The sequence below is a fragment of the Vigna unguiculata genome, chromosome 2 (assembly GCF_037176805.1).
Source record: "Vigna unguiculata cultivar grain cowpea cultivar isolate G323 ecotype 2 chromosome 2, ASM3717680v1, whole genome shotgun sequence".
In the NCBI taxonomy this organism is placed as follows: domain Eukaryota; kingdom Viridiplantae; phylum Streptophyta; class Magnoliopsida; order Fabales; family Fabaceae; genus Vigna; species Vigna unguiculata.
The window spans coordinates 35,031,247-35,050,526 of NC_140793.1; the positions used below are offsets into that span (position 1 = coordinate 35,031,247).

At 29.2% G+C, this 19,280-nt stretch overlaps 1 protein-coding gene and 1 pseudogene across 4 annotated transcripts; both read right to left on the reverse strand.

Moving 5' to 3' along the window:
- Positions 1-4,583: 4,583 nt before the first annotated feature.
- On the reverse strand, positions 4,584-11,128 carry LOC114174275 (Pleckstrin homology (PH) domain superfamily protein). Of its 4 annotated transcripts, none has more exons than XM_028059087.2 (9): positions 10,921-11,128; positions 10,077-10,234; positions 9,740-9,827; positions 8,925-9,159; positions 8,177-8,230; positions 5,803-5,900; positions 5,529-5,654; positions 5,306-5,395; positions 4,584-4,947 (listed from the first exon to the last, which is right to left on the reverse strand). In XM_028059087.2, the coding sequence occupies exons 1-9, from the start codon at positions 10,984-10,986 to the stop codon at positions 4,822-4,824; spliced, it is 1,041 nt and encodes a 346-aa protein (XP_027914888.2). In that variant the 5' UTR covers positions 10,987-11,128; the 3' UTR covers positions 4,584-4,821. The 4 variants fall into 4 exon arrangements, 3 of the variants coding, with proteins under 3 accessions (XP_027914888.2, XP_027914890.2, XP_085524266.1); XM_028059089.2 differs by having other exon boundaries at positions 10,077-10,187; positions 10,921-11,085; XR_003602673.2 differs by lacking the exon at positions 4,584-4,947 and adding an exon at positions 6,057-6,244 and having other exon boundaries at positions 5,307-5,395.
- Positions 11,129-15,012: 3,884 nt separating this feature from the next.
- Positions 15,013-16,039, reverse strand: LOC114174637 (dehydration-responsive element-binding protein 1E pseudogene; annotated as a pseudogene).
- Positions 16,040-19,280: the final 3,241 nt, after the last annotated feature.

A 19,280-nucleotide genomic window follows, 5' to 3' on the forward strand; every position in this document is an offset into this window, starting at 1 on the left:
AGAAAAATTAAGGTAAAAATAACTATGTTTGGATCAAAGGAAAAACAGTAAAAAAAATTGTGAAAATTAATAAATTAAATTATTATTAAAAGAAAAGTTTGTAAATTATTTTAATAAACTCATCACAAAATTAGAAAACAACTTTGTGGATTTGAAACACATAACAAAGCCAGGTGGATTGAGAATGTATTATAATAATAATAATAATAATAATTGATTTAAGTTGGTAATTACGTGGCATAATCCGTGTCTACAGAGATAATCATGTGATGAGGGTCTGAGTGAGTGGAAAGGACAGAAAGTGTAATGAATGATTAAAACTAATTTGTGGTGAAGAAAAAAGATCCTAATAGCAGAGACAACAGAGAATCCGATCTCAGCAAAATCTCTTCATCATTTCAACACTGTCCTTCTTCTTCTTCTTCACGGAACCTTATCTTTCTTCTTCGTCTCTACCATCATCTTTATAATATTTAGTGTTTTTTAATCTGAAAGAAAAAAAAAATGACAACTCCAACACAGAGGATTCACATTCATCATTGGAATCTAATTTCTGAGATAGCATTGCTTAATAATTATAGCTGTTGACCATTTTAAAGCTGCATGCACTGCACTGCAATGCACCTATTACACTACTAACTACAAATATGACTACTCATGCTTATCACTATATTACTTTTCATATCTCTAACAATATATTATGTATAAAAATTTATTCTACATCGATAACATTTTTCATTGTCCAACTAATAAAAAGAAACCAAAATATAGAATGCACTACTAATCATATGAGTATAAGATAATAAATTACTTATTTAAAAACCCTTTTTTTATTGAGAACCTTAAAAAGGTGATAAATCTATGTTTCGATAATCTTATTAGTTTAACACTTTAATAAATCACCATATTTAAAAAGTAGACATATAAATAAATATACAGTTTTAATGATATTATTAACCAAAAACATGAAAGTTTATTTTCTCAAAAAATAGAATTTCAGGCATAATCCACATTATTTCAATAAAATTATTGTTGAACTTGTCAAGATTTGCCACTAAATTTGTTGTTCTTGTATCATTAATTTGGTATTTGTCAAGTAAACTATTTTCTCCTAAAGTGGACCTAAGCAACCTTATAACGTATTACCAATTTTATGGTTTTGATGAATGGGAAAACACTTTGCAGGTCACACACCCATCTTTGACTGCCAACATTATTTTCCTCGGAAGATGAAAATGTTGTGTTTTAGTTTTCGGTAAACTATCTCAATCCCCACCAAATACTTGTCTTTCCCATGATCCTTTCAACCCCCACAAATACCAATAAAATCATTTTTAATGAACTTGAAGCTATTTGAGTTTTTTTTTACGCCGTTTATGTTATGTTTTTTAAAAATATTAGTAGACATTGATATTTTTAAATATTTAAAAATAAATAAATTTATCCTATTGTATTTTTAAAGTTTAATGAAAGATAAGAAAAAAAAGTTTACATTTATTTTCGATAGTTGGTTGGTAGACACAGAAAAATAAATACTTTTTGCATTGGTTTGGTAAAATTTATAAGAATTTGTGAGAGAAGATTTATAGGATGAGCAACAGGAATAGATTCTCTCATTTGATAAGACAGAAAATAATTTACTATTCATCATCCCTGTGTGAAAATACTTTTATATTTTTTTAGTGAAATCTGTATGAGAATGATTGATTGTTTTTCTTCGTCGACTTAATAATAACTTCTGTTTATAATTTTAATTTAATTTGATTTCATGAATTATCTTTTATTTTACTTTAATTTTGAAGATTTTTTAAAGTAATATATCATAGAATATTTTAAATATCAAGATTAAATCGAGTTTTTTAATATTACTTTTATTTCTTTCTTTTATATATATATATATATATATATATATATATATATATATATATATTTATTGGTCATAAATGTTAGAAAAATTGAATGTATCACTGTATTTTTTAATATTTAATATAACACAATAAGTAAAACAATAAACAAATCTGGTCATTCACTCTTGATGCAGACAACCAAATAAATACTTTTTGTGTTCACTTCATAATATTTATAAGAATTTGTAGGAGGAGATTTGCATTATAAGAAGGTAAAGGATTGTCTCATAAATGAGGAGATAGAAAGAACTTATTATATCATATATTACTTTACCAAAATGCTCTTGCATTTTCTTTCAACTAAGACCGCATGACATTGGGTTATTGTTTATCTTTGACTGTTTAATAATAACATTTTTTTTCTAATTTTAATTTAATTTTATTTCACAATTTCTCTTTTACTTTACTTTAATTTGAACATTTTTAAAAGTTAATATATTATAAAAAAAATTAAACATCAAGATTAGACATATTTTAGAAATATCACTTTTATTTCTTTATTTTATACATTGGACATTGATTTTGATATTTTTAAGTATATTAAAAAACATTGAATCTACCCCTATGTCTTAAGAGAAGACAATACAAAAATCAAATTAAAAAAATTTGAACTCAGAGTTGTAGGGATTTGTGGGAAGAGATTTACAGGATGAGCAAAGGATGAGCAAGAGAACCAATAAAACCTCAACCTTTCTTTCCTACCGAAAAAATTTTGTCATGCCTGAAATAACTTTTTTTATTGTTTGGAGGTGTAAAACTTGCTACTATTTAAAAATTATTTTTATTGCATTTTAAGAGTAATATATTTTGATTATTCTCTGAAATGAATAAATTAAGAGTAGTTTGAAAGGGTATATTTATTTAGGTGAATAAACGTATAAATTAATGTAATGTAGAGAAGATAAATAGAGTGCAGAAAAGTACATAACAACGTAGAATGCTCCCTGACTTGAGGTCCTTGGGGTTAGAGCGAAATGACAGGAATCACGTTATGCCAATGCATGGCACTGAAATTTTTGTCGTAAAGCTCTTTGTTTTAAAGTGCACATGGAATGATGTAAGTGTATCTCTCTGTCCTATTTTATAATTTTTTTTTCTCAATATTAGTTATTCTAATTTTTTTATAATAAAAGTGTCTCAATTAAAAAATATTAATTTGCATAACATTGGAAAAAATAAATAATATTTAAATATATGATTTTAAATGACAAATATTTTTAAAAAATAAATAATACTAATAATTTTCCTTTTCAGTTGTATGATTTGACATAACATGAATGAATGTAAATGTGTTATTAGTTGTCAAAGTTAATTTAAAACATTCTTTTAATTTAGCATTCAATGGTTCGTCAAAGTTCACGCGAAAAAAAAAAAACCTTATCACAATGCAATGTAAATTTGCGCTGACCAGGGAGGTGGATAATTATTTTTATGTAATTTTATTTTAAAATGTAATTAATATTTAAGTTTTATATTTCAAAAATAATTTGAATATAGTTCACGCATGAAGCTACACATAACATGAATCAATGTAAATGTGATATTAGTTGTCAAAGTTATTTTTGAATATAAAATAAATTATTTTAATCAAAGATTACGTCAAAGTTCACGCAAAAACCATCAAATCTTATCACTATGTATGCAATGTACGCAGAGGTGGATAATTTATGTAATTTATTTTTACATTTAATATTTCAAAAATAATTTGAATATACTTATTGTCTAAGAAGTAAACTTGGTTAGAATATAAATATAAATAATATAAAGTTTATAATTTATAATGCATTTATCATAAATAATTTACCTGAAAAAAAATAGAGAAAATGATTTTTCTAAAATCAATTATACTCATTAGAATACTGATAAAAGAAAGTTATACTCATCAGAGGATTAAAAAAAATCACTTTATCTATAATATAATTAGTTATACCTAGATTATATTGAATATGGTTTTGTAAACAGAGACAAGGAAATTGATTTTAGTGTGTGCATTGTCACATGGGCTGAGTTTACTGAATTGGTATTATCAGGTATAACACTGTCCATATAAATAATCATAGTGATAAAAAAATACATAAGCTAAAAAACATTTCAACAACCATTTATTATAAGTGCACCAACGTTCAATTTATTTTCAACAGCAGGTGATTTTATATAATATTGTAAATATTATTAGTATGTGGCATCTCATTAACTAACTTATGTCAAACATGAAGATGAATACAAATTTTGATTGAAAAAAGAAAATTATGTCCAATGGTACTTGTGTTGGGTATTACTGTATTACAGTTTTGATAAACATCATAAAAAAAAAGGAGCGTCTTCCTTCAAAAACAAGTTATTGAATAGCAGTGAGAATGTCATACTACATAGCTTAAAAAGTAACATGATTTTGTTAAAAAAAGTAACATGATTTTGTAATGTTAACGACCAAAATACAAATGTTGGGCTTTTTTGGGTATCCACTCCATACACCTTTTACTATTGCTTCAATTGCTAACAATGTAGAGAAAAAAAAGTGGGGTAAGTACTATATTCAACAAATCAAGATGTTTAGCTAAAATAATTTCAATTATAACTTTATATAAGAAAATGTCATTTATCTAATATGAAACAAACACACGATAATTCTTTGAAAAAAATAGAACGTCAAGGTATAATGTGCGCAGCATCATCTTTAACGAAGAAGATTGATTGCATTGATCTAAGGTAGTTTATCCGACAAAAGGCAACTACAGTGTTCTCATATGGTACATAAGCAACAGCCTCCAAACACAAGGCTTGGAATCAGAGAATCTAAGAAATAACACCTTACAAAAATAATTTTTGTGAAAGGAAAATTTGAACATGGATTCAGTATCCTTTACTTCAAATGGCTCAAAGTAGCGCAATAATCATCATGACTTCAATACTCTCAAGATACTGGAGCATATTCTTGGATTGTTGAAGCCAGCTTATTTCGATCATCCTCTGTTTTCATTCGGATTAAGAATGTACGTGCAACTACACTATCGCTATCCCCACTTCCGTCAGCATTACCCTACAAAAGACCCAAGTTTCACATAAAATTTCCATTTAAAAATGCTTAAATAAATAAATGAGAAGATGAAGTCTGAAGAAGCAAAATCAAGAGACCATATTAAAATAACAACCATCACAATGCAACTAGATAGAAAAATACACTAACTTAGGAGGAGGCATATTGAACTGACTTGTAGACCTATATCCACTGTAAGGTAGTCTAAAACATTTCAAGTTTCCTTTCCCTTTCCAAAACTTTCAAGTGTTTTTATCCAACACAGTGGTTTTTCTATTATAAATATTAAAATATTTTTCATTATCTGCATGCATACCATCTCTACAGGTATTTAGTTCAATTGCAATATTTTAGTGCTTACCGTAGTATGAAATATTGCAACAAGAGAGTTCTTCTGGGGGTTTGTCTTGATTCCTGGATACAATAAGGCATTGAGAAGAATTTTTCCTACCTGCAGGAGGTTAACAAACGGAAATAGTAAGTGAAGTTCTCATTTAAATAACTATAACTACAGATTACTTACATCAACTCCCTGAATAATAGTAGTATATATAAGCATTAGAAAAAACGTAACATTAACAAACCTCATTTCGAACAACAATGGTAGGTTTAGATTCCTTGGTAGCCTTGCTGACACCTTCTTGGCATTTAATAGACAGTTGACCCATTCCTTTATCTTTCCATACATCTTTATCTGCTGGATCACTCGACTGAACATACCAAGGGTTACAGTAAACAACATTATTGGAATGAACAGAACAAGATCAAACTGAATCGGAGCAAGGGCAGAAAAATAAAAAAATGCTTTCCCAAAACAACAGTAGATATCACTATAAATTAAAACTAATAAAAGAGTACCTTCACATAAAGCTTGCACTTTACTTCATGTACAACAACTACACCTTTCTCTTCTGTCTTCTTAACCGATGGGCTGCTAGGCTGCTCCAATTCATTCTCTAAGCCACAGCAAGAATATTTTACTCATCATCCCATAACTTCATTCTAAGAGAAGTTATATTTTATAAATGTCATGAATATTACTAAATGTAACTAAGCTGGTGCAAATAAGGGCAAAAAAATTGGCTATTATGGGAAAGTTTGTTTAAGCTTACAATTTCTGATTTAGTGATACTACGTGACGACATGACTGTCACAGAATTCAATGAGAACAGAAGTTGATCTTGAATGAAAATATCGTTGCACAATTTGAGATGAAGGGAATCTTTATTTCCTAAAGGAAACATGTTTCTAAACCTTCTCAGAGAGATGTGTAGGATTGATTGCAAGGCCACCAAAGTACCTATACAACAGAACCATTGTATTTGGAGTGATGAAGATGGTCTGAAGTAAATAAGGGCCAATATCAAAGACATGGAGGAAAGCTCATTTAGTCCAGGCTCAACAAAAAATAGCTTATGCTTCAAGTTTGGTCAGCCAATTCATGCATGAGCCACGACAAATACATTTACAAGCTGTAAATAGAATTCTTTAGTATTTAAAGACAAGTTCACGAAGATCAAATATAGAGATGTATAATGATACAGACTATGTTGGGTCTATTACTGTTAGAAGGTCTACATTAGGATATGTTCTTAGATGTGAAGGCTGAATTTTAAGCTATATGACATAAGTGTGCGTGAATTGGTATGGCTGAAAAATATTTTTAATGGCTTAAAGATAAGCACATTCAGGCTGTGTTTTGTGACAACAAATTAGTTATCAGTATTACTCAAAATCTTATCCAATAGTGTTGTTCATAACCCGAACCGAACCGAAAAAATAATTGATAACTGGCTTTTGAAATTTTTTGGATAATTGGATCTTGTTTGTGATTTGACACTCATATGTGAGAGTTGTGTGTACAAGAGGAGAACTCAGTGTGCCTACTGAGTTCATGCCTATAAATCAGTGGTACAATAGCTCAATATGTTTAACATATGAAAGGGGAGGTGAAAGAGTTGTCTTGTTGGTGTGAACATTACATTATTGGCCTAGGGATAGAAAAGTGCTAAAACAAAACTAAATATTATTGGAAAGAAATAATACAAAGGACTTGTTTTGATGTTAGTGTTTTGAATTTAAAATAATATCGTACATACATATGCAAAACGAGTTTGTTAAGCTTATGAGAGATATAGCTCATGGAGGTTATACAGTATTTATGCCACAATGTATAAAGACAAAATAACCACCTCTTTTCTTTAGTTTTTATTTGTTGTAAAACGCACCCTTCGAACCTTTATATTTATTTTAGTTCGTTAGCTGATAAAAAATTGCTTATATGTGTAAACAAATTATTTAATATTAGGGAATAAAATTATCGATCATGATACATCCTTAGGCTGCCATGTCAAAAAGATAAAGACTGGAAGTACTAATAACAAATTATACAACAGAATCGCACAGTTGATTCACACATAGTTTTTATCAAATGGAACCAAATCAAACCCCGTAGTTTTTATCTTTGATTCAGATGTCCAACATGATAGGACCAAACACCTACACTTCATCAAAGAAAAACTATAATGATGTTATAAATGCTTCCTACATCCATATATTTGTTTATGGAAGAACTTCTCACAACATCATTTTGCAAAATTGCATTCAAGGTGGGAATGATTAATATTCAAGCACTCACGTGAGGGAGAGTATTCAGGTACAAGAAGATACTATTGATATTGTAACGATTGATATTAAGATATCGTAGGGATATGAAGAGTAATTATTTTATTCCTGTAATTATTTGTAGGGTGTTAGAGTTCTATATAAGATATCGTAGGGATATGAAGAGTAATTATTTTATTCCTGTAATTATTTGTAGGGTGTTAGAGTTTATGTAAGGTAACCGCTTGTAGTTGTTTCCCTATATCTCTTTCAAGATACATAAGAATGAAGAAGACAACTGTACGAAGCACCAGCTCAATTTATAGGAATAAATAACACGTCACTTCTTTTCTTCTTTATAAAGAGTTTCTTTCACAATTCAAAAGCATTGCATATTAAGGTAAACATACAATCATACAAAATATATCTATAGCCAGAAATATATTTATCACCACCACCTACCTGCTACCAAGAAAAGGAAACAACCTTCATTTATAAATATATAACCAAGAACACCTCCGACAATAAAAGAAGGGACCAGAAAGGTCAAAACAGAAAAATAAAAATACAAGTATAATTGCTAAAAGAAATAAAGATAAGAAATAAGAGAATAGAATTGAATGCTCACCTTCATCTACGTCATCTGAAGCCTTGGGGTTAGAAGGAGCTGAAATTTGGTTACCTAAAAATGGAAAGATTTTGTGCCTGAGTTTAAAGTGTAACAGTGAAGTGGATAAAATAAGTACAAAGGTTAATAAGCATGAAACCCTGACTTTGTTAACCTTTTTTTTATTTGTCCAAAGGTTTTTTATTTTACAAATCACTAGCAAATTCAATATGATTTTTTTCATTATTTATGTGAGCACCTGTAAAGCTGATAGACAATTGGCTTTGCTTAAAAAATGATAGAGCAAAAAAAGCATTAAATCTTAATAGCGACCACTATCAGATTTCATGATATTTTGAAGGACTAAAACATATTTTTTACACACACACACACACACACACACACACACATATATATATATAGGACATGTTTAATGAAAGCAATTGTCACTTTTACAATGTGAGAACTATAAAGTTAAATAATAATAGAATGACACATGGATAGTCAAGATTGAAAGTTAGTTAATGATCACATGACCCACGTTGAAAATTATTCAGCTTTTATAGTGAGTAATATTAATGGAGTGGGTGGACGTTTAGTTCAGTTTACTTTTGAAAAATAATCACTTACTTTTTGCTAGCTTTCTAAGAGAGTTTTTGAACAAAAAATCAATTACTTTCAGACTGTTACATTCAAGCACCAAATGCAACCAATGCAAAATTATGAGAAGACAATTTGGGTAAATTCTTAAAAATGAGAATAGACCTACCAAATCCAAAAATGCTTTGACTGCTCGAAAATAATCCAGGACTCCATGAACTAGAAAAATTTGTAGCAGTAGTAGCAGCAGTAAACACAGTTTTTTCTCCAAAAGATTTATTTTCTTTGTTTACTACTTCAGGCAAGAGTTTTTTTCCAGAAAAAGCAGCACCGGCATCAGCAACTGAATTTTCCACCATGGATGCATTTGCTTTAAGCCAGTTGACAACATCACTGAACTTTTCCTGAAATAATACAAGATTACAAGGTCAATTTATTTACACCCAAATTCGGAGGGCTAAAGCAGCAGCATAATTCCAAATAAAAAATGGACATGTAGGTTAATATATCTCGAAGAATTAGAGGAGCAAGAAACAAAGAGAAAGAAGTGCCAAGTAAAGATGCTCCTGTACAGCCATAGCCGCTAATCCACCAGTAAATTCAGAGGCGGATAAGAGGTGAAAGTTTTATATTATAAATAGGAGGTCCAAAACAAGAAAGCATCTTACACTTGTCATTGCTCAAAAAACAAACGTCAACAACTAGTAGAACAAACAGAAATGATGTTTTTATTACCACTAAAGGTTACTTCTCATGTAGAACTCCAGTATTCTCATATAAATGTATGCATGTCTGTTAGAGTGCATGGATCTATTTCAGTGCAACAACATGCACACGGAAGTAATAATACTATTAGAAATGGGATCAGCTTCCTATAAAATGGTACCTTCAACAACACATTAATAGAGAACAGATAGTAAAACCAAGTGAATTTAAATACAAGTGACATGTGATTTGAGTGAACCAAATCGATTAAGGAATTACCATAATGCTTGAAGCATGATTTAAGTAATCTCTCACACCATCTTCCCAAAGCTCGTCAGGATGATTCTTTAGTTGCATTTGAACCCAACTATGAGGAAGATACCGCATAACAAGGAGAGAGGTTATGAAAGAGCCAACTTGACATTCACAATCATGGAAATGAAAATCCTTAAACCTGGACTACTATGTTAACACTATAAAGACAACATGCTTTATAACAACCACCACCAAGTAAGCCAAACCAAAAGTCCAGAACAAGGTATAAATCTCATTGAAAAAAAATTGAAATGTGGGAATCACGCAAAAAATAAACTTTGATATAAAATAAAAGATGAACCTTGCAAACTGGGTATTTAAAGCTCTCACATGCTGCTGTGATGACTCTGCCCGTTTCATATCCAATGATGGTGCAGTCACCGTTGGTCGTGGGTGTTGAGATGGTTCAGCCCTATGAACATCAAAGAGGGATCCTTCCATTATTCTTTTATTCCGGAACTGCATAATTGTGAATGAAGGTAAAATAAGGACAATTATTCTTTCTTATATGAAATCTTCAAAAGTTTTCCATAAATAAGGAGTGTCAAATCTCATTGTCTGACAATGAAATTTCCTGCTTGCATTTAAACCCAACGTTTAGAAATTGAATTGAGAACGTAAATGACAGTCATCACTCATCTAAAGTCACACACTTAAAAACCAATACTCAAAATTTAATTATCATGAGCATAAGGCTTAAACTAGACCAGTAAGGAAAGTGAAAAATATTAAACGGAAACGATCCAGCTCTAATTCCTACCCATCTCCCTCAACCCTGCGACTGATGACCTAATGACTTCAGAGAGGCTGACAGACAAAGATAGTCAGTAATCAGAAGTACGTTTGAAATAACCAGTTTTTCAAACAGCTATCAACCATTCTCCCACTTCCCATAGTTATTCCTTTTGAATCTGTGTTGCCCGCGATTATTGAATTCTAAAATACGAAGACACTCTTGGAATGCTAATCGCAAGTATCTTTATAACCCATTGTGCGGACATACAAAACTAGATAAATTTGCAAAAAAAATTAAATGAATAAATACACTTCTCATAGTAGAAGCTCACACAATTTTCTCTTTTATTCAAGAAAACAGTTAAACAATCACATGAATAAAATTAATTAAAGTGCGGTCACATACTTACCGGTGTTTCGTTAGTATCGACCTGGTTGGGTTCTGACACAGCCAAACGTTTTGAACCTTTCATCATCGATTTGGGGAAATAGGGTTTTTGAGATAATTAACGGATATGCAGAGGCTGGAACTGGAACAGAAAAAATCGACGGTATGAAGGACAGTACACATGGAAAGGCTCCTTTCTCTATAAGGGCACTTTCATAAACTACTAAATAAAATACAGAAAAATCAAACTATTTCTCAATATTAAATCCGTGGGTTGGGTCCGTTGGATTGAATAAGAAACTCACTTTCAACATAGACCATTGGATGGACCTTGATTAGGGTTTTCATTCACATGGAGCAGGTGTTGTCGTAGTGGCATGTCGACACGAGTGAGGGCACATGTGGGCCTTGTTTAAGCCCAATAGACAAACATGAAGTGCCCTTTCCGTCTTCCAATTTCAGTAGAAAAAAAAATTAAATAAAAATTCCACCTATACAAATTTTTAATTTAAACTAGTCTTACACTTACGGATTATTATTTTTAATTTGATTAAGAAAATAAATATAAAATTATTATATTTAAATAAATAATTTATTTACATAATTATATTTAAAGATTATAATAATGTAAAATTATATATAATATTTAAATAATAAATTTAATGATACAAAAATATTAAATAACTAATTATCATATTTTTAAAACAAACTAATTAAAAATAAATATTATTTTTTTATAGTAAAATAATGGATTATAAATATACATTTAATAATACCAGTACCAATAATAATAATAATAATTATTATTATTATTATTATTATTATTATAATGAATTGTACTAATAAAATAATAATAATTACAATAATATCAACGGGAATAATAATAAGATTAATAAATAGTATTTTGATATAAATTTTGTTGTTTTAAATTACAATTTTGACGCTAATTAATTAATGATGTTATAGGATTAAAATTTACTATAAACTTTTAAGTTATATATTATATTAAAGTAAAATGTATGTGTATGAATAGTTGTTAAAATAAAATGTATATATAGTGTGTATAAAATAAATAGAACATGACATTAATATTAGATGTTTTAAAACAGATATACATGTAGGTACAAATACATGAGTAAAAATAACATATTTTCACTCTCAAATGTTTGTTGTTTTTAGAGAAACTAAGAAGTTAGACACAAACTTATATCTTTGTATTTCTCATATTCTATTCTATTATTGAGATAGAAGGATAACTCTTTTATCTCGCAAATGAAATATTGGATTAACAACAAATATTTTTTATCTCATGATTTTTTTATATTTATTATTACAATGATTAAATTTAAGAATTAATTATATGTAATAAGTTTGATATATATATATATATATTAATTATATTATATATTAGTTTATAATTTTGTTATATTAAAATATTAAAATAAGTAAATAATTATTTATAAACATTTTGCTATATGATACTAATAAAATCATTAGCATTATTCTTACAAATACTAATATTATTATTAATTGAAATAATAATAATAATAATAATACAAATAATATTAATACTACTACTAATAATAATAATAATAATCTATAACAATATACAAAGAAATTATCCTTTTTGTGTCCATATTTCAAAATACCAATTTTACCTTTTAAATATAATAATTTATTAAATTTTTAAAAATTGACAATTATTTTTATAAGTTTTTTATAAAATCGACTATCTATGCTCCTTCCCTTCTTTATTTATCAATGGTTATTTTTTTCTATGTTCTGATATATTTTAGTTTAGTTTATATATTAACTTAATAACATTACAATATTATCACATACTAATATAATATTACGCATATTTAAAAAATACATCCACAATGCAAACTGACCTATGTTCAGGCTAATAATAATAATAATAATAATAATAATAATAATAATAATAATAATAATAATAATAATAATAATAATAATAATAAAAACGATACAAATCTTGATGGTAATAATAATAAAAAGTATATTAATAATAAATATAATAATATTATTATTAATTAAAATAATATTAATATTATAAAAATTAATAATAATGTTAAAAATAACTATAATAATAATAATAATAATAATAATAATAATTTTGATATATCGATAACGATCTTAAGAATTGGTTTGGGAATTTAGTATGATAATATTAACTTAAGTAATTTTTTTTGTTGTCTAATTAAATTACAACTGATGTTAATTACAACATACAAAATATCAAGACAAATAATGTGATGTTAATTTCACATAAGAAAAAATATATGAAAAGTAGAGTTTTCATATCGAAAGTAAGAACATAGCTTAAGAAATTAATTTAATTTTAAATAAAATCATTAAGAGAAAGAAAAAGTATAAGGAAAATATTTTTTTTTTCTTTTTATACGTTATTTAATATAGATATAAATAAAAATCAATGAAAATAAAGAATTTTGACATTGACAAACCCGATTTAAGTTATTGGTATTTTTTTTTTTGCATATTATAGTTTTTATTTTATGTTTTCACTTTTTATATCACAAAGTTTTGTTCTCTTAAATTAGTTTATTAAAACAAAAACATCACTCTGCAAGAAATATTAGAAGTGTTGTTCTTCTAACGCTAGTTTAAAAAGAAGTATATGAGTACGAAAGATATGATACAACAAAATTAATGTACTAATCTCGGAGTCTAATTGTTCAAATGTTTATATATAGAAGTTTAGCTGAGAAAAACAATATACTATATGAGTTTAATTTCCAGTGAAAACAAATTTTATCTAGTTTCAGATTTAATGAGATTTGTTTTGAGTGAGAGAAAACATATGTTAAAACAATAAATACAGTAAAATGAAAAAAAAAATTATATATATATATATATTGGAAATGGCAGTTTTACCCTCAGTTGCAGGTCAACACATGTTTAGCACTCATCTAAACTAAAGACCGTTTGTCAGCTGGGGAGGGAGAAATTATTGTAACCTCGGACAACCACATGTTTTTATGTGTATGCAATATAATATAATAGTTCATAAGGTGTTTAACTGTTAGGTGTGCACGTTTCATTATTATTTTATTCTTAATACTTTGATAATTGTTACTAGTACCTATTAATTACCTTTTAATTATTATGATTGATATGTTAATTGGATTAATTTAATATATTAATGTCAATATATATTTATTATGATTATAAAAATGTGGATTTTAACTATATTTCCAATAATAATAATAACTACATAATATATATATATATATATATATATATATATAATTTGTTATATTTACTATAATATGATTAGTTATTGGCTATTGAGTTTTCATAACGTCTTTTATTACGAAAATAAATATTATTGTAGGCATGTTACAAATTTTCTAATATTCTTAAAATTGCTCACACTTTGAAGGATGCATTATTTACAATTTATTGGTTAAATTTTGTTATTATTTAATTTCTAAAATACAAATGCACGAGATGTTTATCTTTTCCAAACATGTATAAAAGTATGTTATTTACTAGAGATGGCTCAATAAAATTACTTGTAATATAAATAATAATATTATGACTTCATTTGCATGATTAAGAAAGGAGTAGGAGTGGTAATATAGACTACTCAAGTTATCTATATATCTAACACTCAGATCAACTATTAATTTTTTTATAATACATTTTTTTCTTCATATTACCGAACATGAAACTTTAATAGTATACTTCAGCAATTATTTGAAATTTTACTAATTACACATTATAACGACGTTGTTACAGTTAAATTTATCAAGAGAGAAGTTATTGGCAGACAGATGCCAAAATGTACAAAATTAAGAGATGAAAAACAAATAAAAATAATAATAAAAACCGAAACTAAAACACATAGGTATAAGTGTAAAAAAAAAAAACTATTCAACAATTTTCATTTGAAAAATAAGTAATACTATTATACCGTACGTGCCTTTAGTCAAAAGGTGGCATCGATAACCATGAATGGGGTTCTTTGCCACGTCCATTCTTAATTACAACTAATGTACGGATCAGGAGATGTAGGAGTTAAATCTATCGATAAAACATTAATCATTACTAAAAAATATTAACCACGTGGGAATTAATATAATTTTGTTTTGTTTATAGCTTTATTACTGCAACCTGTATTAAAATCTCCAACACAGACAACTGTAACTACATATGTTCCCTAAACATAAACGAGTGCCAACTAGAACCTTAGTATGCACAAATTCCTTGTTCCTCAAAAATACAGAAAAAATGAGATGCACAGACAAAAAGGTGCTCTTGCTTCCAATCATACCCTAACCACACACTCCAGAGTGAAACAAGACTTGGATTTGACTCCACACCAAAAAGGTACTATCTTTCATTAATGGAGTTGATCGAAGTGTAGTGTAGTAGGTACGCGTCAAATTGAAAAGCTCCACAGTGAAACCTCTGCATCAAATATCTCCACGTCATTCCAATCCCTACCATCTCTCACACAAGGAGGAGGAGACATCAAAGGCTCGTTCGCCATTCGCAGAAGCAAATCATGCAACTCTTCCGACATCTCTTCTTGTTGCAGTCGCGGTGGCTCTTCAATTTCTTCACTCCTCTGCTGTTGGCTCACCTCTTCATCCACAAACGCCGCCGCAGCCTCCACCGCCGCTCGCCGTATCTCCTCCGCGTCTGTGCTGTCAGGCACCGCCAGGCGCCACACGGAGTCGGCGAAATTCAGGCAGGCGGACTTTCCCCTGAGCGCGAGGGCCGCAACGTCGTGCGCCCGCGCCGCCATTTCCGGCGTGGGGTAGGTGCCGAGCCAAATCCGTGAGTTGTTGTTGTTGGGAACCCGCATCTCGCAGACCCACTTGTTGTTGTTCCTCCGTCGCACTCCCCGGTACACGGGGTGTCTGGTCTCCTTGAACACTCTTCTCCCAGCTCGCTTCTTGGGCCGCGACGACGCCAGTATCACTTCCTCGTCTGAATACCCACTACTCTGAACAGTTGTCGGAGAATCTGTTTCGCATGATGCTTCTGGGTCGTGGTCGAGAGGAGATGTGAAAATGTCCATGGGGTTGTTCTGTTCCAGTGTCTGGTTTCTGAGTTTGTGTTTTTCGTTGCTTAGTTAGTCCTTGAAGGGAAAATGGGGGGCATACATACACATATATATAGCTTTTCGGTATGCATAAAAAAAAAAAAAAAAGGAGAATGAGGCGCTTGAACCACGCACGAGGCTACGACGCGCACACGCTCATGCACACCACACGACAAGGGTGGGTCCACCCACGTCATTCATTTGTAAAAAACTGTAATACTGTCATTTAAATATATAAGCTGCTGTCAACTCATACAAATAATAGTTAATGTAATTTTTTAATAACGTGTGAAATAAATTAAATAGGTTTCTAAAATTATTTATTATTTTTAGTTTGTATTTTCTTCTGTTAAATTAAAAGACAAAGTGCAGGATAAATATATAATTTTTTTTAGATATATTGGTGTCTTACAGCAGTAGTTGCTAACTTTTTTATGAATGTGACAAGAAAGCAAAAGGTGATTTGGATAGTAAGTTGCAAAGGTTTTGCTGTTGTAGAAAGCAGGAGCTGGGTGTTTCCCACTGTGGGATCAGTTTCCAGCTATTAGTGGCTATGAGAAAAGGTTTAAAACGTGTTTTTGCATGTTTTTATCCATTTTTGGTTACTATTTATTCTGCTTCTCCATACTAAGTATTGAAAATTGAAGGGTCACTGTCACAATTTGAGGGACAGCTCTACTCTACAATAGTTTAGTATTATTACTCTTTATTAAACTTATTTCTCCACGTTTAGTTTACAGTTATTTAGTTAACTAACGTTTTTAACTATATCAATAACAGCCATGTGGATAATGGATACATACTGTTCAATAAACTTCACTGTTAACTATATTAATTTAAACACTACATGAGTTCGTTCACATACAAGTATTTTTAAAAATATATTTAGCACAAAATATTCAACGTATATCGCGTTTTATTTTTAATCATCTTAAAAAAAGTATTAACAAAAAATTTTATATTTTAAGTTGGAATTTGGGAGCTGTGTTTCTCTATTTTTATTCTTAAGAATCGTATTCGTGGAAATATGATATTAGAACACTTTGCTTAAACCCGGTTAAATCACAGTCGTATTCTTTCTAAATTTTTATATACTTATATTTTTAATATATTACACTTTAATAAAGTGATATTAATTTCCCTTTTTATTAAAAAATATCGCATTGACCAATATTTAAATAAGATCTAACATATAAAAAATAAACAATTTACTATACGTAAAATAAAAGAGAATCTAATTTTATGAATGAAATGAGAAAAATAAGTGTCACACTATTAAAACTGTAAAAATTTATGATCATTTACTAAAAACATAAGGGAGGTTAATATCTATTCAAATTCAAGGGAATGTGAATATACGTTTATTAAAAAAAATGTGAATATCTATTTTAGTATTAAAGAGAATGTGTGCATCATTTAGTGTGAACTCATGCAAGGTAAAAAAAATAAAATCTCACGCATGCACTTCGCTCACGTGTGTTTATTGATATTTAATTAAAATTTTGAAGAAAATTAATACGTATAAGAATGAAACAAAAATAGATCTAACTCTCTTTTTTATAACCTTTTCACAAAAGGAGTGACGATTTCTAATGGAGGTTGAAAGATGAAAAACAAAATTTTTAAACTACTTCACTTATCGTCAAGAGTTATGAATATTAAAAAATAGTTTTATTTTTTGAAATAAAAATTACTTGATTATTAATTATGCTTTAATTAAATAATATTTTGGTTATATATGTAATTTTAATTTTTTTTCATTACTATCATACTTGAAATTTTTGTATATACTCGTCGTATTTAAATGAATATTTTCTTAAGTATTAAAAAGAGGAAAAAACGTGATAGAACTATTTCGACGGTAGGGAAATTGACTTCGCACTACTTTTGCAAGTCAAGCAAATCCTCCATGAAAAGTTGTGTTCATATTACATGAGTATTCATGAAGAATCTGTATTTCTCATAGTCAGTGTTTTATTACGTCATACTTTTGACGTCATTAATCAAACTGCATTATTCAGTTTTATGCAATGTCGATCAATTTTTTGTCCACATCTTGTTTTGTTGGCGTCATAATACGAGAAACCACTAAAATGTTCATAAATTCTCAACAAGAACAAGTAAATAGGAATAAATGTAAATAATAACTAATTTTTATTCGGATAATTTGTTCATTATGAAAAAGTAAAATTGAAGCTGAATAACGAAAAAAGGAAATGGGAGTCAGTGAAACACCAGGCCCATAAAAAGGGGGTTTAATACCAATTAAAGCCCATAAATATTTGACGAGCATTTTTTTATCGACGTTAAACAAAAAAACAAAAAACCAATTTGAGATCAAAGTAAAATAATTGTTCACGAGGCCCAAATAAGAAAAACATCAACAGAAAGTCCCACCTAACTATACAATGCAATCAGAAAAAAAAAAAAAACTGATTCTTAAAAATAATAATTATTATTGTAAAAAATTCTTAAAAATCTTTAATATTTTTATGGATTTGAGATTTGTAGACATAGTTAAGGAAATTGATTGTGTTCATAGCCAGAAGAGGGGTTTTGTTTTGGGCAAATAATTCTTAATACACTTATTTCTCCATTTCCATGTACAGTGGCAGCTCCAACTTGGAAATAACATCCCACATTTTTCACTGAATTCAATTTCTTCATATTAGTGAAATCATTTGTTATATTATTTTTCAACACATAAGAGATTAATTTATGATATACGTTGAAGTTCTTTTTTAGTAAGAGTATCATGGGAACTATACACCTTGGCGACAAAACTCTAGATGACCTATATGTATGTGCGTATTGGGTTAACCTCATGATCACCTATGTGTATGTGCGTACTAGGCTGACCTTAAGACGACCTATGCGTATGGACTATTGGGCCGTCTTCCAGACAACCTTGTGTATGAACTATTGGATCCACCTCAAGATGACCTATGTGTATTTGCGTACTAGACCGACCTCAAGCCAACCAAGTTGTGCAGATGTATTGTGTTTGGACTGGAGTCGACCTTATTATAAGGATGTATTGTGCCTGACTCGGAGCTAACCTATGTACTTTGATGTACTGAACCCAACCTATTTGAAATGTCCAATTCACTTAAACTACCCTCTCTCCTCAGGATAACGGCAAAACAGTCACATAACCACATCTCCACAAAGGTTGGGGTAACCCCGCACACGTCAACTAACTCCTGCAATCCTAGGAAGATTGAAGCAAGGATGAGTTTGAGACCTCTATAAAGCTAAACACCTGCTTTCCACCAAGGGAAAAGAAAATA

Excerpts from the sequence above, each read along its gene's own strand:
- LOC114174275 (XM_028059087.2), bottom strand. The coding sequence starts at position 10,986 with ATGATGAAAGGTTCAAAACGTTTGGCTGTGTCAGAACCCAACCAGGTC. Across the intron at positions 8,231-8,924 it reads TCAAAGCATTTTTGGATTTG|GTAACCAAATTTCAGCTCCT; the intron begins GTAGGTCTATTC and ends TTCCATTTTTAG. Across the intron at positions 5,901-8,176 it reads TTCAGATGACGTAGATGAAG|AGAATGAATTGGAGCAGCCT; the intron begins GTGAGCATTCAA and ends GCTGTGGCTTAG.